Here is a 25841-nt window from a genome sequence, read left to right on the forward strand (position 1 = left end):
CATGGGCTCCCAAACTGGAGTCCAGTCAATGGTAGGGATTAATGGCATAAAAAAGGTTGGAATCCCTACTCCAGAAACTCCAGCCATTGCTGTCCTGCTTTCAGCCCTGCTAGCATTCCCTTCTAATCAACTTTAGCCAGCTTGTTTCTCATGCCTCTGTAATTCTGTTTACTCCACTGTTAAACTGATATATTTCACTTCAGCTTCTCCGTCTCATTCGAGGTGAGGAAGAGTCAAGGCCCGTCCACCTAAACTGAGAGCGAGTTTTGATCGATCCAAGTGCCAGGCGAATTTGGAAAGTTTGTGCCCGGGCCGAAACGTGGCAGTGGGGTCTAGGCCCAGAGTGTATGGAATGACAGAGCTTGGTCCCTGGAGCGAGGAACGACCCGTTGTTCAGATGATTTAAGCACCAGGCCAGGTTGAAAAGGCAGGGTATCAGGACCAGAAGTGAATGTCAGGCACTGTGCTGAACTGAGGCTGTGGCCTGCTCTGGGTTTCACGTCTGTGGATTCATTTCTGTTCTGAATGCAGTTTGCTTACCTTTGTTGTTTGCATGATGTTTGGTTTCTCTGCACGTTGGGTGTTTGACAGTTTTGTTTTCTTGGGTTACACTTCAACTCATCCCTCTGACTGCGATGTCACCCAGTCATCTGCCTGTCCTTCCTCACACACTGCATCGATTTGTAAACCAACATCCCCATCCTCAGCCATTCACTCTGGTTCCTTTCCCTCCACTAAACTAGTTTAAACCCTCCCCAACAGCTGTAGCAAACCTGCCCACAAGGATATTGGTTCCCTTGGGTTCAAATATAATCTGTCCCTTTGTACAGTTCATATCTTCCCCAGAAGAGATTTCAATGATCCAGAAATCTAAAACCCTGCTTCAGCCATGCATTCAAAGGCTACTGGGTGAATGGAGTGGAGAGGAAAATAAATCAACCATGATCAAATGGTGAGCAGACTCAATGAGTCAAAAGGCCTAATTTTGCTCTGCACTTTCTTGGTCTTAAAATTGAGCTTTGGTAATCGTCAGAACAGCAGACTGGATTAAAATAGATAAGGTTTATTGTTAAAAAAATATTATTTACAATATAAACTCTTCAATTTTTGATGTAAAAATTAGGAATTAGGGCCAACCTGTCAGAAACAGTACAAAAGCAGAAAGCTGGTTAGTGAAACCTTGTGATTAAACCATTTTATGGGGTACAACAAAACCAGCTGTCAGAGAGTTTAAACCTCCACAGCATTACGTCCGCAGTTGATAATGGGGTTATAAGTTAGCTTGTGATCACTCCCCTCTGCTGTGTCAGGAAAGGCATGTATCCCAGTGTGTAACCTTTTTGTTTAAGCAGATGGGAACTTGGTTTACCGTTTTGGATTTTGCAGCTTCGGACTAAGAACGAAACCTCTCAGTGGCAAGCATCATGAGCCACAGGACATCTGACTGTGCACCAAACTAGTGTGATGAAGGGCTGCTGAAGTAGAAATGAGCTGCAACTCATATTCCCTGACATTCATCATCAACTGATCATATCTGTGGAAGCCTGTGATCACCCAGGAGCATTAATCAGCTGGCAATCTTCAAGGAAAAGTTGGCTTGAAACTTCCTTCCCTCCTACTGAGTTTCTTCCTCTTCCTCCTCTGTTATCTCTCTCTCCTCTTCATCTGTAGTCACTGCTGCACTCAATACCTGCAGTTCCTCGAGAACCGCTGCAAGGGAATCTGGAATCGGGAAAAAACTATTACAATGGCCTTTCCTAACCAGAGCGCATTAAAGTGATCTATAATGACTAACAGACGCAGCTTTAAAGTGTAGTAGCAGAATTGGCCGACACTGTGAGTAAGCTCTTACAAATGTCAATGCGATGATCATCTGATTGTATTTCTCAATGATGTCGCTAAAGACAGGCCAAGTGGCACAGAGAGTTAAAGCTGCCTCCTCATAGCGCCAGAGAAAGGGTTCAATCCCAACCTCCAGTGCTATCTGTGTGGAGTTTTCACATCCTCCGTGGGTTTCCTTCATTTTGTCCCACATCCCAAAGAAGTGGAGGCTGGTAGGATATCTGGCCATTGTAGATTACACTCAGTGTGTGGGTAAATGGTAGAACATGGGGAAGGAAGATCGATGGGAATGTGGGAAGATTAAATTAGGATTGATGGATGGTTTTTGTCAATGGGGTGTGTTCTTCCTGTAAGATGGCAACGCGCTCAGATGCAATGGCTCTACGGGGTCAACCAAAGATGTCATTGCCTTTTTTACGATCACAGACCCTGCTGGACATTAAAAACTTAAAGTACTGCAGGCCTACACCATCAGTGAGTTGCTCATCAGCAGAGAAACTGACAGAGCTGTACGATGCGGACCATGATGCTACCCGCATCAGTGCATGAAGCAGGAGCGTAGGTTAGTAGTGAGTGGATCATCTTAGTCACTTTTCTTGTGATCGCAGGACCCTGTTGGTGGTGTGGAATGCTGGAAGTCCAATTCATTGGTTTATTGGCAAATGCCAGGGCCAGACAGCGGGGAGCAGAGGCCACTCAGTTGTGGCACGGACTAGGCCTCAAGCCGTGGTGTTGCCTGCTTGCAGCTACTCAGCGGGAGGTGTCGGAGTTGGGGGCAGTGTGGTGTGGCGTCCATGCTAGAGTTGGTGCTGCCCTCCAGTGTTCGCTTGGCAGATGACAAGCTGTATAGTGTTCCATTGCATACCGCTGCAACATTCATGGACTCGGACTGGAACTACCGTACTTTGTTTTGTGACTGAATTGTACTTGCCACCTTTTACGTGTTTGCTACCTTATATGTGCTATATGTGTCTTGTGTTGGTACTGGGTTCTACACCTTGGTCCCTGAGGAACGCAGTTTCATTCAGCTTTATTCATGGGTCTTCATGTATGGTTGAATGACAATTTCATTGAAAACTTGAACTTTGGGTACACAGAACTTCCTGCTCTCCCTCAGAAGGCCCTTTCTCTGCCCCTGCACTCCCTCCCCACCCCCCAGAAGGCAGAAACAAGCTTCATTCAACATCCCTTCCAAAAGCCTTAGCTGCTTCCCTGCTTAGTGGGATGAAGGAAGGGAAAAACAGATGAGAGTGAGGGATAAGGATAAGAACACAGAACGGGACAACACAGGCACAGGCCCTTTGCCCCACACTGTCCCAAACCAAATAAATTATGGCCAACTAAAATAATTGCCTACATAATGTCCATATCCTTCTACTTCCCTCATATTCATATTCTTATCTAGACATCTCTGAAAAGTCAATAATGTTTCTGCCTCTGCCACCACCCCAGGCAGCACATTTCAGTCTCTGTGTGAGAAAACTTGCCCCTCACATCTCCTTTGAAGTTACCATCTTTCACCTTAAATGCATGCCCTCTGGTGGGAACTGCGGGTGACAGCGGATGAAAAGCCAATGATATAGGAAGAGTTGATGTTTATAAGGTGGTAACATTAGATGAAATACAATGGGGAGACGGAGAGCAAAAGAGGTCAGCTAAGTCTGGGGATCAGATAGTCAAAATCCCAAGGTCAAAGATTGATGTGAACAAGCCTGGAGTTCAAAGCTTGAAGGCCAAAGCTTCTGGATCGGCATGTCCAGTGGTCTGCAATTCTGGGCAAGGGCTCGAAGGTTGGAGGCCTGAAGTCTATGAGTCTGAGAGTCTGGGGCCAAGGTCTGGAAGCAGCTTGTCCTGAGCATGGTGGCCTGTCCATGTGTGTGAGTGGGAAAGGGGCTTGTTTTGCTGTTGCCCTGCTGAAAGTGGTGAGCAAGCGACGCTGGCACCAGAAACCCTGGCAACACTTGCAGAACATCCTTAGGTTTCTGTTGGCTGTTTACACAAGTGACGCATTTCACTGTATGCTTCGATGTACTTGTGATAAGTAAATTAATCTGAATGTGAGTGGAATCCAGTTGAGAGTTTTCTGTTCTAATTTGCAGTGCTGGACTTGGTGGTAGATGCAGACACATTAGGGACATTTAAGAGACTCTGAGACAGGCACATGGACGAAAGAAAAATGGAGGCCTATGTGGGTGAGGGGGAAAGCGTGGAGAAGGGGTAAATTGATTTTGTCATAGGTTAAAAGGTTGGCACAACACTGTGGGCTGAAGGGTCTGTATAATGCTGCACTGTTTTATGTACTGTTCCACCAATCACCCTGTCGTATTAGCCATTTCCACCCTGCGAGAAAGGCGCCGGCTCTCCAGTTTGTCTACATCTCTCATCATCTCATACACCTCTATCAAGTCACCTCTGATCTTCCTTCGCTAAGTCACTGGTCGCAGCGCCCTCCTATTTCAGTCATCACGATGGGAAACTGCAAAATGCTCACAGGTACCTTTCGTGAGGTCACTGCCTCTGGCCCTCGAGGCTGGCGAGTGCGCTGGGGCTCTGGTTGGCTTCGACTGGTCAGAGAGGGCAGTAGGCATGTGGACAGCCACAGCTCGGCTCTTCCTGAACTGACTGAGCAGCCCTTCCTGTCTCAGTGTCGCCTGTCATTTAAAAAAAAATTCACTCGTCACATCTTTGAGACACAGCACGGTAACAGGCCTTCCAGTCCAAGAGTTCCCAGTTCTAATCGTAGCTCAGTGACATGAATTCCCCCCCCCCCCCGTCCCCGCATTCCCCCTCATGGATACTGCTGAGGAGATCCCCAGCTCTGTTTTCTCCCCTCACCCCAACCTGCCTGATAATATGGCTCTGCACAATTCTCACCTCCTCTCCCCCCAGCAGGGCAGTACTTACCACGAGCAGGTTCTTGTCCCGTTGCAGCTCCCTCAGCTGCTCGCTCAGCTGCTGGGTCTCCCGCTGGTGTTGCTCTTCCTGTAACTTTGCACAGGATTCCAGCCGCTCCTTGTCCCGCGCCGCCTGGCGGTCTGTTTGGCGCAGGGCCACCACTGTGTTTGCGAGAGACCGAGAAAATGCGTCAAACAGCTTCTAACGTGACAAGCAACTGTTTTTGCCCATTTGAGATTTGCTAGGTCACCAAAGACTAGCATATTTCTACAGTTGTATCGTGGATAACATTCTAACTGACTGCATCACCGTTTGGTATGGACGGGTGCACAGCACAGGGTCGTAAAAGGCTGCAAAGGTTTGTAAACTCAGCCAGCTCCATTATGAGAGCTCTCTTCACCATCAAAGACATTTTCAAAAGGTGATACCTCAAAAAGGCAGCATCCATCATTAAAAACCTCATCACCCAGGACATCTCCTCTTCTCATTACTAGCATCTGGGAGAAGGTTCAGGAGCTTGAAGACACACACTCAATGTTTTAGGAACAGCTTCTTCCACTTCACCATCAGATTTCTGAACCCATGAACACTACCTCAGTATTCTGCTCTCTGTCTGCATTGAGGCTCAGATGGCGAAGTCTGACCCTCCATCGAACCCAGTCACCCCCCATTTGAGTAAGACCGCTGGACCACAACTACCCTGACTGACAGAAGAGCAATCCAATCACACTTGACACAGATTCACAAGCCACCTGGTTAGAGAGACCGTTCGGATTAGTTTTAGGGGGACAAAAGAGTTAAGCTGGAGAACTCTTGGGACCCTAACCCTAACCCCAACCCTAACCCACTGAATCAGGGATGCTTCTTAAAGTTAATTTATTATCAAAGTATGTAAACCTTATACAACCTTAAATTCATCCCCTTACAGGCTGCCTCAAAACAAAGAAACCCAATAGTACCCATTAAAGAAAACTGTCGAATACCCAAAGTGCAGAAAAAAAAGAATTGTGCAAACAATAAAGGTAAGCAAATAGCATTCAGAACTGAAGTTCAGTGACATGAAGCCAGACATCACTGTAGCTGATCAGAAGCATGTTACTTGCAGGCCACAGTCTCAGTTCACCAGAGCAAGTAAACCTCATGCAGCAGTGAGCTGTAAAGCCTGTCTCTCTTGCCTCCACACCCTGACCTTTCCAATCTGGCCTGCTGTTTAAATTGTCCAAACCTTGGGTTGTTCCTCACTCTCGGGACTGAGCCCCGTAGCCTCGATTCAGTCCGTACCAGACCTTTTTAATTCAGCTTGCCATTTAAATTGATCAAACCTCAGATGTTTCTTTACTCTTGGGCCCGGGATCCATCTCGACTCTGCCTCACCTCCACTCGCCTTGCCTCAGTTCTGCTACATCAAATTGCCTCCAAGTGCACTCCAGCAATGGCCATTCATTGGCTCATTTCCTGCTCTCCGGCCCAGACACCGCTGCCTCAATTCAGCCCGTACATGTCACTCCGCACCTCCAGACTTCAGCTCCCACCGCAACAATGTTGAGTTCAAAAGCTCAACTGCAACAGGGAAGTTACTGGCACCAACACAGCGTGCCCACAACTTACCAACCCTAACCATATGGCTTTGGAATGTGGCAGGAAACCAGAGCACCCGGAGGAAATCCATCTGGTTACAGAACATAGAAACTCCTTACAGACAGCGGTGGGAATTAAACCTATGCCACCATGCTGTCCAAAACGTCAGCACTTCCTTTCCTCCCACAGCAGACTGTGTGTTGTGCCAGAAGATTATACCACGGGGAGACCCTTTCTGCCCTTGCCTCACCTGCCCCCCGCTGCCCCACATACCTGCCTTGGTATGCTCCCTGCGCGCCTCGTTGAGTCGCTTCTCCATTTCACGCAGCTGCTCGGCTGCATGCTTCTCCACCTCCGCCAACTTCTCACGCAGGGCTGCAGGGACAAATGCAGGCTGGTGAGCGATCGCAACCGTTGCTGGTTTGTTAGATGCACTTAGAAGATTCTGAACGTAAGACACAGGAGCAGAATTTGGCCATTCTAATCATCCCATTACAGGAAAGATGTGGAAACGAGGTTCGTCAGGATGATGCCTGGATGAGAGGGTACGAGTTACGAGGAGAGGCTGGACAAAATTGGTTTGTTTTTTCTGGAGTGCTAATAATGTATGAAAGGCATAGACAGTGTAGACAAGATCCTTTTTTCCCCAGAGTAGAAATGTCAGATATTGCAGGACATGAATTTAAGCTGAGGGAATGTTTAAAGGAGATATCTATTTTACATAGAGAATGGTGGGTGCCTGGAAACTGATAGAAGCAAATATGACAGTGGTGTTTAGGCTTTTATATAGGTTGCATGAATATATGGAGGCAAGAGATACAGATAATGTTTAGCTTTTAACTTAGTTTGATTTGGTTTTGTGTTTAGCAGAGACATTGTGGGCCGAAGGGCTGGTTCCTGTGCTGGATGTTGAATGGCTGGGCCATTTCATAAGACATACAATACTGTGCAAAAGTCTTACACTTATAGCTGGGCTGTCTAAGACTGCTGCATAGTACTGTCATAATTTTATGAATGAACTGTACTTATGCCACAAAAAACAACTGATATGGGTGTCTATTGTGGACTGAGAGTGGGAAAGGGAGAGGGGAATCATTGTTTGGAAAAGGGGGAGGGAACAGGGAGGGAGTGGGAAGCACCAGAGTAACATTCAGTTATGGTCAATAAACCACTTGTTATCTGAAGGTTGCTAGTTCGAGCCTTGACTGAGGCTGCGTGTGTCCTTGAGCAAGGCACTTAACCACACATTGCTCTGTGACGACACCGGTGCCAAGCTGTATGGGTCCTAATGCCCTTCCCTTGGACAACATCGGTGGCGTGGAGAGGGGAGACTTGCAGCTTGGGCAACTGCCGATCTTCCATTAAAAAAAAACCCTGCCCAGGCTTGTGCCCTGGAAACTTTCCAAGGTGCAAATCCATGACCTATCGAGACTAACGGAGGCCTACACACTATATATATATATACACACACACACACACACATATTTTTTTAAAAAAATAAAAATAAAAAAATATATATATATATAACAGAGTTGACCCCCCTGTGAACTATGCTGCTCACAAGAGACAGATGAAGGGGGGGGGGGGGGGAGGCATCCTGTTGCAGATGGGAGAGAGTGAGACAAGGATTAAAATGGATGATTTAGTACTATGGCTTCTTCGTTAATTGTTGACTTTAACACCAAGGACATTTGGCCTGTTTGCGTGGATCCCTGCTGACACAGCATAGTGGTGCCAGGTGCTTGCTGAGACAGCAGTGAGTGGCCAGTTTAATGGACATGGAGTTGATGGATAGCTAGTACCCCCGGCTGGGGAGATAAAAGACGAGTCTGCTGAGACACAAGAAGACACACCACGGGACAATGTTGTGCACCCACAGGAAGGTGGGGGCTTGGAGGATCGATTCGGGGGAATCGGTCAGAGGCTCACAGTGTGTGAAACCAGGCCAGTGGGGGCTTGTGTGTGTGTCCACCCACGCTTGAGGTGACGAGCCCATCACTGAAGAACGGTCTGGCTTGGAACAGAAGTGTCATAATCGGTGACCACGACGGTACAACGGAACAAGAAGACGACGGAAGGTTTGCCTGCTGCAGCTGCTCAAATCTCGCTCGCTCTCTCTCTCTCTCTCTCCCCAACGTCCCAACAGCAACTACCTCGACTTAAATTGAACTGAACTCTGCATTATCTTAAGATTATTCATTTACCCCTAGACTACGACAGAGCTTGGTTTTGATTCTTATTCCTACACTTCTGTATTTATCATCGCTAACCTGTTTTATATGTACACTTTGTATATTTGCATTTTTGATACTGTATTACTTAGTTTACTAATAAACACCTTTAGGGCAATACCACCGGACTCCAACGTATCATTCCATTTCTGCTGGTTTGGTATATATATATTATAAAGTAGTAGCAGAATTAGACCATTTGACCCATTGTGTCTGCTCTGCCATTCAATTATGGCTGATTTATTTTCCCTCCCAATCCCATTCTCCTCCCTTGTCCCTGTAACCTTTGACACCCTTTCCTGCTCCATTGCTCAAGATGGAGTTGATCAGTGAATCTTTGCACAGTGCAGAGGCCAGCACGTGGACTGCAGTGCTTCAGGAAGGTGCCTCACCACCTCCTCCTCCAGTGTTGCTCAGGCTGGGCTATGAACACCTGCCTGGAGGGTGAATGAGCCTGGATGAAGAAGGGCCTGTTTCCGTGCTGTAATTGTTATATGGTTATACGGGCTCATCAGGCACGAGAACGAACGGAAATGGACGGACGATGTACGTTCTCCACTTTAGCTTCACATCTTGGCTGTGGATTCCCTCGGCACCGTGCTCCAGCCTCACCTTCTTCGTACTGCGCCTGCTGCCGGCACAGGTCTGCCTTTAGACGCTCAGCGTCCTCCCGGGCCTCCTTCAGCTCCTGCTGAGCCTCGCTCAGCCGCTCGGTCAGCCGCTGCTGCTGTCGAGTCTCCTCCGCCAAGGCTTCCTCCAGCCGCCCCCTCACCGCCAGCTCCTCCTTCAGGTCCGCCTCAACTAAAATAACAGGAAGAAGGGGAAATGGAGAAGGTCTCTCCAAAGAGCTTTCTGATTACAGAGGTGTGGTTTTTAATGCCAGTTTAGCATGGTTCAATCAAAACCCAACACCTCTCCAAGAGATATTATAATCATTGACGAACTTACCAGCTTTTATTGAAGCACCCATCCGGATGCATTGTATGGCAACTGTTCTGCCTGTGACTGCAAGAAACATTCCATGGCCCACCATCCTCCCCTCACAGATTCCTTCATCTTCAGTATTTTACCTCTTCAATCCATCCCCTCCCAGCTTCTCACTTCAAATACCCCCTCCCCCCTCACCTGCCCACTTGTACTCCCTCCTCTCTCCCCACCTTCTAATTCTGGCCTCTGCCCCCTGCCTTTCCAGTCCTGATGAAGGAACATCGGCTGTTTATTCCTCACCATAAATGCGGCCTGACCCATTAGGATCCTCCATCATTTTTTGTGTGTTCCTCAAGATTTTCAGTATCTAAAGACCAGATGTGTGCCTGGAGCAGACTGATGGGGTGGCTCCCAGAGGGGAGAGTGCCGTAGCATACTCACACTTCAGCCGCGCCTCTGTAACCTTCCTCTCAATCAGCTGGGAGTTCCGCTTCAGTTCAGCTGCCAGCTGGTCCCGCTCCCCATTCAGCAACTCCAGCTCCTTCTCCAGATCCTCATAGGGGCGCCTGTGGGAGAACAGGAAAATGTATTGAGGGCTGTGAGAGGTCTGCGAACCTTGCCAGGTTCTAGTGCAGGGCTGGCAAACCTATGGCGTGTGTGCCCAAGATGGCACGCACAAAAATTTTGTTGGCATGTGGCATGCAGTGCCGCCCCTCATTCTTCAAATCCCACCCATTATAGAAAGATGCATAATGATCATCTTTCCTGCCAGATGAAGCAGACAGCGATTTTTACAGCCCGAGAGCAGTGAGATGTTTTCATGTGAAACATCTCACACCGGCATGGTGCCAGCTGGACAGTTGCAAGAACACATGACACTGGATGATACATTTTGAAATCCTCACAGACCTGGGGTCCACAGAATTTGCATTGGAAACAGTTACAATAACAATAGTATTTAGAAATGATGTAATTCTTCAACTGTCTATTCTATTTTGATGCTGCGTCCTCTGGTCTTAGATCCTCCAGTATTGGAAACATCCTCTCCATGTCCATTCTATCCAGGCCTTTCAATATCTGATAAGCTTCATAGAGATCCCCCCCTTCTTCTAAACTCCAGCGATTGTAGGCCCAGAGCATCAAACTATATGTAAACCCTTTTATTCCTGGAATCATTCTTGTGATCCTCCTCTGGACCCTCTCCAGTGCCAGCACATCCTTTCTTAGATATTGGGTCCAAAACTGCTCACAGTACTGTACAGTCTGACTAATGTCTTGTAAAGCTTCAACATTAAATCCTTACTCTTGTATTCCAATCCTCTGGAAATGAATGCATTTTCCTTCTGTGTACTACCTCAGTGGGCTGCATAATGAATTGATCTGTATGAACAAGTTAACTGTCCACTGTAAACCGTCCCTAGTGTGTAGCTGAGTGGTTGAATAAGGGTGGGGGTGTTTATGGGAATGTGGGAAGAATAAAATGGGACTAACATCAGATTAGACTGATTGCTGGCTGAAGGGCGGTTTCCACGTTGTAAAAGCAAGGGTGTAATGTTGAGACTTTATAAAGCACAGGTGAGGTCTCACTTGGAGTATTGTGAACAGTTTTGGGCCCCTATCTAAGAAAGGATGTGCTAACATTGGAGATTTACAAAAATGATTCCAGGTTCAAAGGAGATTTACAAAAATGATTCCAGGATTGAATGGCTGGTCATTTGAAGAGCGTTTGATGACTCTGGGCCTGTCTTCACTGGGTTGAGAAGAATGAGGGGTGAAATCTATTCAATGTTGAAAGGCCTCGATAGAGTGGATATGGACAGAATGTTTCCTATGGTGGGGTAGTCCAAGACCAGAAAACACAGCCTCCAAATAGAGGGGCGTCCTTTTATAAGGAATTTTGTTAGCCAGAGAGTGGTGAATCTGTGGAATTTGTTGCCACAGGTAGCTATGGAGGCCAAGTCCAGGTATATTCAAGGCAGAGGTTGATAGATTCTTGACTGGTCAGGGCATGAAGGGATATTGGGAAAATGGCAGGAAACTGGGCCTGAGAGAAAAAACAGATCAGCTATTATGAACTGGCAGGGATACTCGATGGATCAAATGGCCTAATTATGCTCCAATATCTTATGGTCTGTCCCTTCCTCTGTAGGTTGTAAGGGCGGCAAGAGTTTGGGGTGATGGGCCTGACATGCACATGAAGAGCAGAATGGGATTCGTGCAGATGGGTGCTTGAGGGTCAGCAAGTCCACAGTGGGCTGAGGACTCCACGAGAAGGCGGTGCCATTTCGCCTTCTCTACATCTGACACGGTACCAACCTGCCCACATCTCCGCCTGTCTCCCTGTCTCTCTCCTGTAGCTGAAGTCGAGCAAGTGCCTCCTTCCGGGCGCACAACCCTGGTCAGAGCAAAGCAGGATTGTCACAAGTGGTGTCACAAAACCAAAAGCCTCCATCCTCACTCCGGCACAGATGCTACTGCTTCCCCCCTTGTACCCCACCCTCTCAGCCCCATGAACTCCTGTTTCTTGCTGGGGCTCAAGTTTGGGTGTCGAACAAAGGGCTGCAGGGAGCTGAGAGCACAGGCAAGATCATCTATCACCCCACTCCAAGCTTTGCGACAGTCTCAGTGGGTTGGTAGCAGCTGAGGTAAGAGGAGGTTAAAAGTTCAAGGTAAATCTATCACATGCTATCTTGAGATTCACCTGCTTACATGTATTTACAGGGAAACCGAAATACAATAATTTACAAAAATCTATATATAAACAAAAACTGACAAACTGCTGTGTAAATAAAAATACTGAGAATGAAACTAGAACCAGAGGTCATAGGTTTAGAGTGAAAGGTGAAATATTGAAGGGAATCTGAGGGGGAACCTCTTCACTCAGAGGACGGTGCCAGTGGAAGTGGTGGTTGCAGGTTTGATTGCAGCGTTTAAGACAAGTTTGGATCAGTACATGGATGGGAGGGGTATAGAGGGCTATGGTCCAGGTACAAATCGATGGGACTAGACAGAATAACAGTTTGGCATGGACTAAATGGGCCAAATGGCCTGTTTCAGAGTCATTGTGCTCTCTGATTCTAGCATAAGTTGTAAAAACAGTCCTTCAAAGTGAGTCTGTAGGTCACAGGGTCAGTTCAGAGTAGTGGTGAGAAGTTACCCATTCTCTAAAGACAGCTAAACCACCAATGTGCAAAAAAAAAGGACAAGCTATGCAAATAACATATTAAATAAATAATACTGAGAACACGAAATGTAGAGTCCTTGAAAGAGTCAGTAGATTGTGGAATCAGTTCAGAATTGTGGTGAGTGAAACTATACATGCTGATTCAGGAGATTGATGTTTGCAGGGTATCAAATGTTCCTGAATGTGGTGATGTGGGACTTGAGGCTCCTGTACCTCTTGCCCAATAGTAGTAGCAAGAAGAGAGCATGGCTTGGACGGTGGGGGTCTGAGATGATGGATGCCGCTTTCTTCTGGCAGCGCTCCTTGTAAACGTACGCAATGGTCAGCTTCTGCCCTCTTGTGCACCCAGCGATCCCCACTGAGACGTGCCCTCACAAGAATGTTGGAGGTTTACGCTGGTGTCCCAGCAATCCCGCCCGCACTTCCTGAGAAAACCCTACCGGAATCGGAGAGGATCCGCTGGAGTTTGCTCACCATGAATGGTGTCAATCCGCTTGTTGGCGAAGGTCACCCTCTGACTCAGGTTCACCAGCTGACACAAGGCCGTCTTCAGCAACGCCTCCTGCTCCAGGAACCTCTGGTAGAAACTAAAGAACAGTGGGGTGGTGAGGGTAAAAAGTTAGTTAATGCTGCCGGTTTATTTGCAGAAACTTTGAGGCCATTCCAAACTCTGCTGTCCAGTTCTTATCCTGCAGCAAATCACCCTCATGTTCAATGTCTCTCAGTTCAAAATAAATTTGTTATCTAAATACGTACAGTATATGTTGGCACATACAACCCTGACATTCATTTCCCTCTGGGCATACTCAACAAAAATATAGAATAATAAACATGAAAGACCACTCAGCTTGGGCGTTCTTCCAGAGTGCAGCAGACAACAAACTGTGCAAAGACAAAGAGAAAGAAATAATAATAATAATAATAAATAAATAAGCAATACATTTTGAGAAGTTGGATTCTGGTCTCTACATATCGTAATCTCTTCTATCCATCTTAGCAACCCTATCAACTTCTGCACAGCAGAGGGAACAGAGAGAACTGAAAAATGTTGGGGTCCACGTCCATTGATCTCTCAAAGGTGCTGGACAAGTGATAAGAGTTCCCAGTGATGCCCAGACTGAATGCACGGTAGGTGCATTCGGGCGCCCTCTGCTGGGATGTAATATTCGTGCAGGGAAGTAAGCAGTGAGTTGGAAGTGCCATTTGACTGTTCGACTGCCAATCAATCAGAATTAGAACCAGCTTTATTATCACTTACATACTGTACTGTGCAGGGAGAGGGGAAGCAAATGTCTTAGTCCCTCTAGCATGGAAACAGGCCCTTCGGACAACTTGTCCATGCCATATGAGATGCCCACCAAAGCCCCATTTACTCTCAGTTGGCCCATATCCTTATAACTCTTCCAGCATATGTTGTTATTGTGCCTGCTTCAACTACTTCCTCTGGCAGCTCATTCCAAACAAGTACCACCCCCTGGGCAGAGATGTTCCCCTCTTAACTTAAACGTATGTCCTCTAGCTTTCTTTTTATTACTTTCCGTGAAGAAAAAAGATTGCATCAGTCACCCTAGCTATGCTCCTGATGATTTTATACCCCCTCAGTGTCTTACACTCCAAAGAATAAAGACCATAAGACATAGGAGCAGGATTAGGCCATTTGGCCCATTGAGTCTCCTCTGTCATTCCATCATGGCTGATCCAACTTTCCTCTCAGCCCCAATCTCCTGCCTTCTCCCCATATCCCTTCGTGCTCTGATCAATCAAAAATTTATCAACCTCTGCCTTAAATATATGTAAAGGGGGTTTCTTCTTTTTTCTTTGTAACTGTGTATGTAATCAAAATGGCTTCTTTGTTTTGTTAAAAGTAGGAATGCTTCTTTGTTGCGAGAGAGTGCTGGAAGCTTGTCTGAGTTAAAATTTACTGATAAGGAGAATTGTATTCCTTTGTAAACCAATTGGGATTAATGTTGTTCTTTTTTCTGAGTCTGTAAGCTATTGTTGGCGGGCTTTTGGGGAGTCGGCACGAGGGGGTGAGAGAGAGAGGACGCGATGCTGTAAGCTGGGCGAGGAACGGACCCCAAGGGGGGGTCCAAGGCCAGGAGGTACTCCGAGGAGAGGAGATAAAGCTAGATGTGCTTGGTTGACCACTTCGGGTGGTCCTAAGCTGCGAGTCGAGGAGTTCGGAGGGGATCGAATGGTGGCCAGAAGACTTCAGTAATTGAGCTCCAACGGTTGTGCACGAAGTGGTTTGGACTTTGATAAGTTTGGCGCCTTTTCTTTATTGTTTTTCCTTCATATATACTGTATCGTTATTAATCACTTAGTTATAGTAACCTTTATAAATTGAACTCATTTAATCACATATGGTGTACTGTCTGTTTTTGGGTGAGGCGGGGACATCACACAGCATCCACACCAGCTGATTACCCAGTTTGGCGGGGCCGAAGGCTGCTCCCCCTAGACGAGAATGAGCTGAGCGAGCCTGAGGCGACCCAGGGGGTTACATATACATAAAGACGGCCTCCATTGCTTTCTGTGGCAATGAATTCCACACAGTCACTAGCAGTAGGCGGCCATCAATCCCAGGGGATCATGGGTTTGTGGCTCTGGTGGACTGTGTCCTCTCCAGGGTGCAAGCCTGGGCAGGAAGATTTGAAGAACCGGCTGTTGCCCATTTGAAGAACCAGTGGGTTCCCCCTCTTCACATCACTGATGTAGTCCAAGGGAAGGACAAGTGCTGATGCAGCTTAGTATCAGTGTCGTCGCAGAGGTTGCCAAAGTGAAGTTGTAAACAACATCAAACTGCCTCAGGGACCCTGACTCCGGATTCCTTCCTTGGGGTTTACGCCCAAAGCCTTTCCCATGGGTGGGTATGGCCACAAGGCAGCGGAGGTTTAAAATCAGAGATTTCCTTCTCTACAGAATCATTACACTCTGGCTAGAGAAATCCCTCGTCATCTCTGTTCTAAAAGGACGTCCCTCATCTGAGGCTCTGAACTCCAGTCAGACACTCCCACCATCCTCTCCACATCCAGTCTATCAAGTCCTTTCACCATTCCATAGCCTTCAATGAGGTCACCCCTCATTCTTCTGGATCCTATTGAGTACAAACCCAGAGCCATTAAATGCTCTTCATATGACCACCTTTCAATTCTGGAATCATTTTCATGAACCTCCTTTGAACCTACTCCAGTTTCAGCACATCTTTTCCAAGATTAGGGGCCCAAACCTGCTCACAATACTCCTAGTGAGGCCCCACCACTGCTTTATAAAGTTTCAACATTATATCCTTGCTTTTATATTCTAGTCCCCTTGAAATGAAAGCTAACATTACATTTGTCTTCCTCGCCCCACATTCAACCTGCAAATTAACCTTTAGGGAATCCTGCACAAGGACTCCCAAGCAACACACACAAAATGATGAAGGGTCTCGGCCCGAAATGTTGACTGTACACTTCTTCCATAACTGCTGCCTGGCCTGCTGCGTTCCTCCAACATTTAGTGTGTGTTACTTGGATTTCCAGCATCTGTAGATTTTCTCTTGTTTGTGCAAGGACTCTCAAGTCCCTTTGCACCTCAGTGTTTTGTATTTTCTCTCCATTTAGAAAATAGTTAACTCTTTCATTTCTTCCACCAAAGTGCATGACCGTACACATCCCGACACTGTATTCCATCTGTCATTTCTTTGCCCATTCTCCTAATCTAAGTCCTTCTGTAGCCTCTCTACTTCCTCAAAACTACCTGCCCCTTCACCTATCTTCATATTGTCCGCAAACATTACAATAAAGCCAATAATTCCATCATCAATGTAAAAATAATCGGTGCCAACACCACTGTTCACCAGCAGCCAGACAGAAAAGGCTCCCTTTATTCCCACTCTTTGCTTCCTGCCAATCAGCCACTGCTTTATCCATGCTAGAATCTTTCCTGTAATACTATGGGCTCGTATCTTGTTGAACAGCCTCATGCTTAGCACCTTGTCTAAGGCCTTCTGCAAATCCAAGTACACAACATCAACCAATTCTCCACTGTCAATCCTGCTTGTTATTTCTTCAAAGAGTTCCACCAGATTTGCCAGGCAAGATTTTCCCTTGAGGAAACTATGCTGACTACGGCCTATTTTATCATGTGCTTCCAAGTACCCTGAGACCTCATCCTTAATAATCAACTCCATCTTCCAAAGCACTGAAGCCAGAGTAACTGGCCTACAGTTTCCTATGATATTCCTTGCATTGAAGTATATGCAGCTCAGAACACTAGTCAACCTTTTGACTCCTAACTTTTCTGAGCTCTCCAATGGCTGTTCTGGCACTCTGGTTCCCATCTCAATTACAACTCTAGTTTAAACCCCACCATGCAGCATTAACAAACTTTTCCTCAAGCATATGAGTCCCCTTCCAGTTCAGGTGCAAGCAGTTCCTTTGGTACAGGTCCCACCTCCCCTGGAAGAGAGCCCAATGATCTAAAAATCTTGTGCCTTCTCTCCTACACCAACTTCTTAGCCACATATTAAACTGTATAATCTTCCTAGTTCTGGCCTCACTAGTACGTGGAATGGGTAGCAACCCTGAGATAACAACTCTAGAGTTCCTGCCCTTTAACTTAGCACCTAACTCCCTGAACTCCTTGTGCAGAACCTGTCACTCACCCTACCCATTTCATTGGTACCTATATGGACCACAACTTCTGGCTGTTCACCCTCCCACTTAAGAATGCTGATGGTCTCGATTTGAGATATCCCAGATCCTGGCACCCAGGATGCAATATACCATCCAGGAATCTCATTCTTTCCCACAGAACTTCCTGTTCATTCCCCTAACAAATCCCCTATCATCACGACATGCCTCTTCTTCCCCTTTCCTTCTGAGTCACAGAACCAGACTGAGTGCCAGAGACCTGACTGCAGTAACTTTCCTCTGCCAGGTCTTTCCCCCTACCCTCCGACAGTAGCCATTGTTGTTGAGAGGGATGGCCACAAGGGTACTCTGCACTGGCTCCTTAATCCCTTTCCCTTTCCTGTCAACCAGTTTCCTCTGTCCTGCACCTTGGGTGTAACCATCTCTCTATAAGTCCTACCTATCGCCCCTTCAGCCTCCCAATGATCTGGAGTTCATCCAGTTCCAGCTTCAACTCCTTAATGCAGTTTGTTAGAAGCTGCAGCTGGATGCACTTTGCAGTTGTAGTTGTCAGGCACACAGGAGGTCTCCCTGCCTTCCCACATCCCGCAAGAGGAACATTCCATTACACTGCCTGGCATCTCTACTGTCCTAGCTGAGCAGATATAAAGAAGAGAAGGAACAAATCTTGAGCTTTTCTTTCCTTTGCTTTCTCTGACTGAAGCCCCAAAGAGCTAAAGCCTCAAGATCGTCACTCTATGTCCACTCAGACGATGGCCGCTGCCTTCCTTTAATTTGCTCTTGCTAATCAATCTCAAATGCCAACTGGTCAAAGCTCTTTTTCGCTGCCGCAGCCAACTGCTACCTTTTATCCTCAGGCAGTGGACCTGATTGAAGTCCCTTGCTCTCCAAATTTCCGATGTCCAGATTGGCTGCTGGTCAAAGATCTTTCTTTTAAAGTCCTAGTCTGCCCAACTTCTCCCTGTAACTCAAGCCCATGAGCCCTGGCAATATCCTCATAAATCTTCTCTACACTCCTTTCAACTTCATGAAGTTTTTCCTATAAAAGGGCGCCCAAACCTATACACAATTCTCCAAGTGCAGCCTCACCAACGTCTTCTGCAATATAACGTCCCAATTCCTGAATTCAGTGCCCTGACTGATGATGGCCTGTGTGCAAAATCCTTCCCTATGTACCTGTGATGCCACTTTCAGGGAACTATGGACTTGTACCTCTACAACACTCCCCAGGGTCCTGCTATTCAACGTTAAAATCCTCTCCTGGTTGGTTTCACTTGCCAAAGTGCAACACCTCACATGTATTTCAATGGCATTTGCCAGATGTGTTGGCAGTGAACATACCAAAACCTGCAAACAGCAAAACGTTAGCCTATCAATCTGACAGGATGCTGCTCAATCTAATCTAATTTGTCACTCCACCTACCTACTCATTTGCTCTTGAATGTGGTGTAGGGCACCATCAGCTCGGTTTGCCATCTCCTGAAACCGAACCACATTATTCTGAGCATCGGCCAGCTCATCTCTGAGGGACTGCAAGGAAAAACAGACGAAAACCTACTTTAGGGCATCATTGGGTAATTCAGCATGGATATAGGCCCTACGGCCCAACTCATCCATGCCAACCAAGGATGATTATGCCAAGGGTGCTGATACAGCTGTGAATGTTGTCTACATGGATTTTAGTAAGACGATGACAAGGTGCCTCATGTTGGGCTCATTCAGAAGATTAAGATGCATGGGATCCATGGTGAATTGGCCTTTTGGATTCAGAACTGGCTTGCCTATAGAAGACATAATGTAGTGGTTCAAGGGACTTATTCTAGCTGGAGATCTGCAATTAGTTGTGTATTGGGAACGTGTAAAGTGATCTGTGCTGGGACTTCTGCTGTTTATCACGTATATGAGTGACCTGGGTGTAAATGTAGATGGGTGGCTTAGTAACTTTGCAGATGATACGAGATTGGTGGTGTTGGGATAGTGTAGACAATAGGCAAAGAATACAGTGGATATAGATCAGTTGGAGATATGGGTTGAGGTATGGCATATGGAGTTTACCTGACCAAATGTGAAGTGCTGCACCTTGGTAGGTCAAATGAAAAGAGACAGCACACTGTTAAAGTCAGGACCCTTAACAGTATTGATTACCAGAGGGATCTTGGGTCTAAATTCATAGCTCCTTGAAAGTGACTACACAGGTTGATAGGGTGGTTAGCAAAATATATGGCATGCTAGTCGAGGCACCGAGTTCAAAAGTCAAGAAGTTATGTTGCAACTTTATAAAACTCCAGTTAGGCCGCATCTGGAGTATTGCATACAGTTCTATTATAGAAAGGATGTTGAGGCTTTGTAGAGGATGCAGAAGAGGTATACCAGGATGCTGCCTGGATTAGACAGCATGCATTATACCGAAAGGTTGCACAAACTTGGGTTGTTTTCTCTGGAGAAGCAAACACTGAGGGGAGATCTGAGAGATTAATAAGACTATGAAAGACTAGAGTAGGCAAACAGTATCTTTTTCCAAGGGTTGGTTGAAATGCCTAATACCAGGCGGCATGCAGTTAAGGTAAGAGTGAGTAATTTCAAAGGAGACGTGAGGGCAAGTTTTTGTTTTTTAACACAGGTGCTGGAATGTGCTCCTTGGGGTGGGGGTAGAAGCAGATTCATTAGGGACTTTTAAGAGACATTCAGATAGGCACATGAAAATGAGGAAAATAGAAGATATGGACATTGTGTAGGCAGAGGGGATTAGTTTAGTCGGCCATTTGATTACTAATTTAATCGGTTCGACACAACATTGTGAGCCAAAGGGTCTAATCCTGTGCTGTACAGTTCTGTTCGAAGCTCTGAGCTGGTCCCATTTGCCCATGTTAGACCCATATCCCTCTAAACTCTTCCTATCCATGTACTTATCCATATGTCTTATAAGTATTGTGTCTTCCTCAAGGTGCCCGTTTTATCCTGGATAGTATGGAATTTCTTGCTTTGTTGGAATTGCCCTGAGCCAGGCAGGTAGATGGAATCTCATCGCACTCCTGACTTGTGCCTTACGGATAGTGGAAGGTCTTTGCAGATGTTAGCAGATGAGGCATTTGTCACAGCAGCAAGTCACGTAGAGTGAGAGGGAGGGAGCGGGAGGGAACAGGAAGAAGAGAGATATAGGGGGGAGGAGGAGGGAGGGAGGGGGAGAGAGAGAGAGAGATATAGTCTTGGCAGATGGTTAAGCCCTCCGTTAATTATATTCAAAGCAAAATGTTGTAGCTGAAAGCACCCCGATGAAATATTTTCTCAGATACCCTCTGAAGTATTTACTTTTGTACTATTGTGATCTTCCTGTGAAGTACACGCTTCTGCTCACACTCTCTCTGATGATCACTCACCTGGTTTTTCACTCGCTCCATGCCCACCTCTGCAGTCCTGTCCTGTAAGCTGTGGACCAGCACGGCATGTTCTTGACCTTTCATTGCAAGATCCTCCTCCAGGTGTGCAACCTGCATTGGTACAAGAATTTGAGCTGCACAAGCTTCATAATAAATGTCCTGCTGAACTAATGGCATCAGGAAGGAACAGCAAGAGACGGAGTATATAGGAGGGAGATTGAAAATCCGGCTGAATGGTGCCACAACAACAACCTCTCACTCAACGTCAGCAAAACCAATGAGCTGATTATCGGCTACAGGAGGAAGAAACCGGAGATCCATGGGCCAGTTCTCATTAAAGGATTGGAGGTGGAGTGGTTCGGTAACTTAAAATTCCTTGGTGCTATCAAATCAGAGGATCTGTCCTGGGACCAGCACGTACGTGCCAACACAGAGCTGGCACAGCAGTACCTCTACTATCTTAGACATCCGTGCAGTTTTGGTATGTCACTTAAAACTTTTATAGCTACACAGTGGAAATTATCCCAAATGGTTGCATCGTGGCCTGGTATGGAAACACCAATATCCAGGAATGAAAAAAACATACAAAAGGTTGTGGACACAGCTCAGTCCAACACAGGCAAAGACCTCCCCATCAAGAAAGCAACTATTTGAAAACACAATAAAAAAAGTTTTTAAAAAAAGAGAAAGCAGCATCTATCATCAAGGTGCCCCACCATCCAGGCCATGCTCTCTTCTCACTGCTGCATCAGGAAGGTTGTACAGGAGCCTTAGATCTCACACCATCATGTTCGTGAAGTTATTACCCATCAACCATCAGGATCCTGAACTGGTATAGATAACTTCACTCACCTCACTCTGATCTAATTCCACAACCTCACTTAGTATGACTCTACAACTCATGTTCTCAATATTATTTACTTATTGATTGATTGATTTGTCAACTGATTGATTGCACATCGGTTGCTTGTCACTCTTTGTGTACAGCTTTTCACCGATTCTATTGCATTTCTCTCTTGTCTGAATGCCTGCAAGAAAGTGAATCTCAAGGTGATATGGTGACACACAGAGGCAGTATGTAGTGAGACACTACACATTGCCTCTGTCTGCAATACAGCAAAAAGTGGAGTGGCTGGTGGATTGGTGTGAAAAGAACAACCTAAGCCTGAACGTGGAGAAGACAAAGGAAATCATTGTGGACTTCAGGAAGGTGCAGACAAGCTACCTCTCTGTGAATACATGGCTCCTCTGTAGAGAGTTAAGTGCACCAAGTTCCTGGGAGTTCATATCCTGGATGACCTCACCTGGTCCCTTAACATGACCTCCCTGAACAAGAAGGCACAGCAGCGCCTCCACTTCCTAAAGAGATTGAGGCAAGCAATCCCACATCTTAACTGTATTTTATAAAAGCACCACTGACAGCATCCTGACAAATTGCATCTCTATCTGGAAAGAGAGCAGTCGAGCACTGGACTGAAAGTCCCTACAAAGGACTGGGAGAACAGCTCAGAGGATCATTGGGGTCTCCCTACCATCCATCAGGGGTGCTGTAAACGTAGAGCCCTTTGTATTATTAAGGATCCCACCCATCAATCCAACATCCTCTTTGACATTCTACCATCAGGCAGGAGACTACGATGCATAAAAGCAAGAATGGTCAGGATGAGGAACAGTTTCTTCACCCAGGCCATTGGGCTTCAGAACTCCCAGACATATCATATTTGAAGTCTCACTGGTTAATCTATTCTGTACCTTACAATATTTAATATTGAAGCACTGTGACTATCCTTAGACTTCATACTTACCTTCATATGTTATCATGTATTATCTGTGTTATCTGTACTAGTGTGCTTTACATCCTGGTTCGAGGAAACATTGTCTTGTTTCTATATACATTAACATGTACAAACAAGCTGGATGAACTCAGCAGGTTGGGTAGCATCCATTGAAAGGAGCGTTTTGGGCCGAGACCCTTCGTCAGGACCACAGCATCTGCAGTGTACTTTGTGTTTTCTATATACATTATACGGTTATACATGTGTATTAGTTAAATGAGGATACCAGAAGTTTCTTCAGATACATAAAGTGTTAAAGAGAGGTGAGAGTAGATATTGGACCGCTGGAAAATGACGATGGAGAGGTAGTAATGGGGGGGGGGGGGCAAGAAAGTGGTGGATGAACTGAATAAGTACTTTGCATCAGTCTTCACTGTGGAAGACAGTAGCAGTAGGGTGGAAGTTCCAGAGAGTCAGGGGTCAGAAGTGTGTAGTTACCACTACTAGGGAGAAGATTGTTGGGATACTGCAAAGTCTGAATGTAGATAAGTCACCTGGATCAGATTGTGTACACCCCAGTGTTCTGAAAGAGGTGGCTGAAGAGATTGTGGAGGCATTAGTAATGTTCTTTCGAGAATCACTAGGTTTTGTAATAGTTCCACCATTGTTGGTAAATCTCAGATGGTGCAGGAAGGCATACAGGGGCGAGATATGCCAACTAGTGGAGTGGTGTCGCAGCAACAACCTGGCGCTCAACGTCAGTAAGACGAAAGAGCTGATTGTGGACAAAGGAAGGGTAAGACAAAGGAACACATACCAATCCTCAAGGAGGGATCAGAAGTGGAGAGATTGAGCAGTTTCAAACTCCTGGGTGTTAAGATTGCTGAGGATCTAACCTGGTCCCAACATATCAATGCAATTATAAAGACAAGATAGCAGCTCTTCTTGATTAGGAGTTTGAAGAGATTTGGTATGTCAACAAATACACTCAAAAACCTCTATAGATGTAGCATGGAGAGCAGTTTGCACACAACCTCACTTTTTAAAATATATATTATTTCTGTTTTTTGCATGATTTTTAATCTATTGAACATACATGTATTGTAATTGATTTACTTATTTATTTGTTATTAATTTATTTTTTTTCTTCAATATTATGTATTGCATTGAACTGTTGCTGCTAAGTTAACAAATTTCATGACACATGTCAGTGATAATAAACCTGATTCTGATTCTGAGGTTGAAAACTTGAAAATTTCACTCCGCTCTTCAAGAAGGGAGAGAGGCAGAAGAAAGGAAGAAAAGAAGACCAGTTAGACTGACCTCAGTGGTTGGAAAGATATTGGAATTGATTATTAAGGATGAATTCTCAGGGTACTTAGAGGCACATGATAAAATAGGCTGTAGTCAGCATGGTTTTCTCAAGGGGAATGGCTTGCCTGACTAAGCTGTTGGAATTCTTTGAAGAAGTAACAAGCAGGATAGACAAAGGACTTGGATTTTCAAACTTTTGACAAGGTGCCATACTTAACAAGTTAAGAGCCCATCATATTACAGGAAAGTTTCTAGCATGGTAAAGCAGTGGCTGATTGGCAGGAGGCAAAGAATTGGAATAAATTTCTGATTGGCTGTGGTGACCAGTGGTGTTCTACAGGGGTCTTCTTTTTATGTTAAACGTCAATGACTTGGGTGATGGAATTGATGGCTTTGTTGCAAAGTTTGCGGACAATACAAAAATAGGAAGATAGGTAGTTTTGAGAAATCATAGAGACTACAGAGGACTTAGACAGATTCGGAGAATGGTCAAAGAAATGGCAGATGGAATACAGTGTCATGAAGTGTATAGCCATGAATTCGGTAGGAAAAATAACAGGGTAGACTATTTTCTAAATGGAGAGAAAAATCAAAAATCAATTCAAAATCTTGAGCAGGATTCCCTAAAGATTAATTTGCAGGTTGAGTCTGTGGTGAGGAAAGCAAATGCAATTTTGGCATTCATTTCAAGAGAACTAGAACATAAAAGCAAGGATGTGATGTTGAGACTTTATAAAGCACTGGTGAGGTCTCAACTGGAGTATTATTAACAGTTTTGGGCCCCTTACACTACAAAAGATGTGTTGACCCTGGAGAAAGTTCAGAGGATGTTCAAGAAAATAATTCTATGGACAGGACAGCTTGTCATATGAAGAGTGTTTGGTGGTTTTGGGCCTGTATTTGACAGAATTCTGAAGAATGTGGGGTGACCTCATTGAAACCTATCGAATGTTGAAAGGCCTTGATAGAGTGGATGTGGAGATTCTGGGACCAAAGGATACAGCCTCAGAATAGAGGGGCATCCTGTTGGAACAGAGATAAGGAGGAATTTCTTCAGTCAGACAGTGGTGAATCTGTGGAATTCAATGCACTAGTGACTGTGGAGCCTAGTCTTTATGTACACTTAAAGCAAAAATCGATATATTCTTGAATAGTCAGGGCACGAAGGGATACAGAGAGAAGGCAGGAGATTGGGATCAGCCATGATGAAATGGCACAGCAGACTCGATGGACCAAAAGGCCTAATTCTGCTCCTATACCTTACATACTCTAATAAAAAATTTCCTTTGAACTTTGAAATCCAGTCACACCAAGGGCCCCTGCTCCAAGATGGTTCTGGGCAGAAACTTCTGTGGAGTCATGGCTCAGATTTAATGTTCCTTTAGGTTTGTGGAGATGGTTTTGGGGACAGAGAAGGGAGTTAGGGGTCAGGTTAGGGTTTAGACATGAGATGCATTTTACTGTATGTTTCAATGTATACATGAGAAATAAACTTGAATCTTGAATCCTTTCTGCCTGAGCGTTTAGAGTGTGTTGCTCTAGATTTCCTGCATCTGCAGAATATCTTGTGTTTGTAAGTTATGAAGAGCTGCTTGAAATAATATACTGAAGGCAGAATGCAGTTACTAAGCAAGATACCCACCTTGACCTGGAGACGATTGATATCATTGGTGTGACTGATCTCCTGCGACTTCAGCTGCACCATCAGAGCAAACACCTTCTCTCTCCAACGTGTCACCATTGAAGCTTTCCTCCTATTGTCCCCGCTCTGGACATCCAGTGTAGGCTGGAAACACAAGGAAGAAGAAATCGCAATAACCACTTGCTTTCTCTTCCCTTCTACAAAATTCAGACTTCAGAAGTGGATAGAGTGAGCAATTTCAAGTTCCAGGGTGTCAATATCCCTGAGGACCTAACCTGGTCTCAATATATCAATGCACCATAAAGGTGGCAAGACTGTGGCTGTACTTCATTGGGAGTTTGAGAAGATATCATTTGTCACAGAAAACACTGAAAGCAAATTTCTACAGTTGCACCATGGAGCACATTCCAACTGGCTGCATCACCATCTGGTATGTGGG

At 45.6% G+C, this 25841-nt stretch overlaps 1 protein-coding gene across 2 annotated transcripts in view; it reads right to left on the reverse strand.

Moving 5' to 3' along the window:
* Positions 1-1047: 1047 nt before the first annotated feature.
* cchcr1 (coiled-coil alpha-helical rod protein 1) overlaps positions 1048-25841 on the reverse strand; it is a 48724-nt gene continuing 23930 nt past the window's right edge. For both annotated transcript variants that reach the window (XM_073031542.1, XM_073031536.1), the window contains exons 7-17: positions 25403-25546; positions 20672-20782; positions 18718-18824; positions 13132-13244; positions 11790-11868; positions 9915-10039; positions 9159-9347; positions 6589-6690; positions 4747-4898; positions 4340-4493; positions 1048-1722 (exon numbers count right to left, since the gene is read on the reverse strand). In XM_073031542.1, coding sequence (XP_072887643.1) covers positions 1616-1722; positions 4340-4493; positions 4747-4898; positions 6589-6690; positions 9159-9347; positions 9915-10039; positions 11790-11868; positions 13132-13244; positions 18718-18824; positions 20672-20782; positions 25403-25546 — 1383 coding nt within the window. In that variant the 3' untranslated portion in view covers positions 1048-1615. The remainder of the gene's footprint in view (positions 1723-4339; positions 4494-4746; positions 4899-6588; positions 6691-9158; positions 9348-9914; positions 10040-11789; positions 11869-13131; positions 13245-18717; positions 18825-20671; positions 20783-25402; positions 25547-25841) is intronic.

Source organism: Hemitrygon akajei, chromosome 2 (assembly GCF_048418815.1).
Source record: "Hemitrygon akajei chromosome 2, sHemAka1.3, whole genome shotgun sequence".
In the NCBI taxonomy this organism is placed as follows: Eukaryota; Metazoa; Chordata; class Chondrichthyes; order Myliobatiformes; family Dasyatidae; genus Hemitrygon; species Hemitrygon akajei.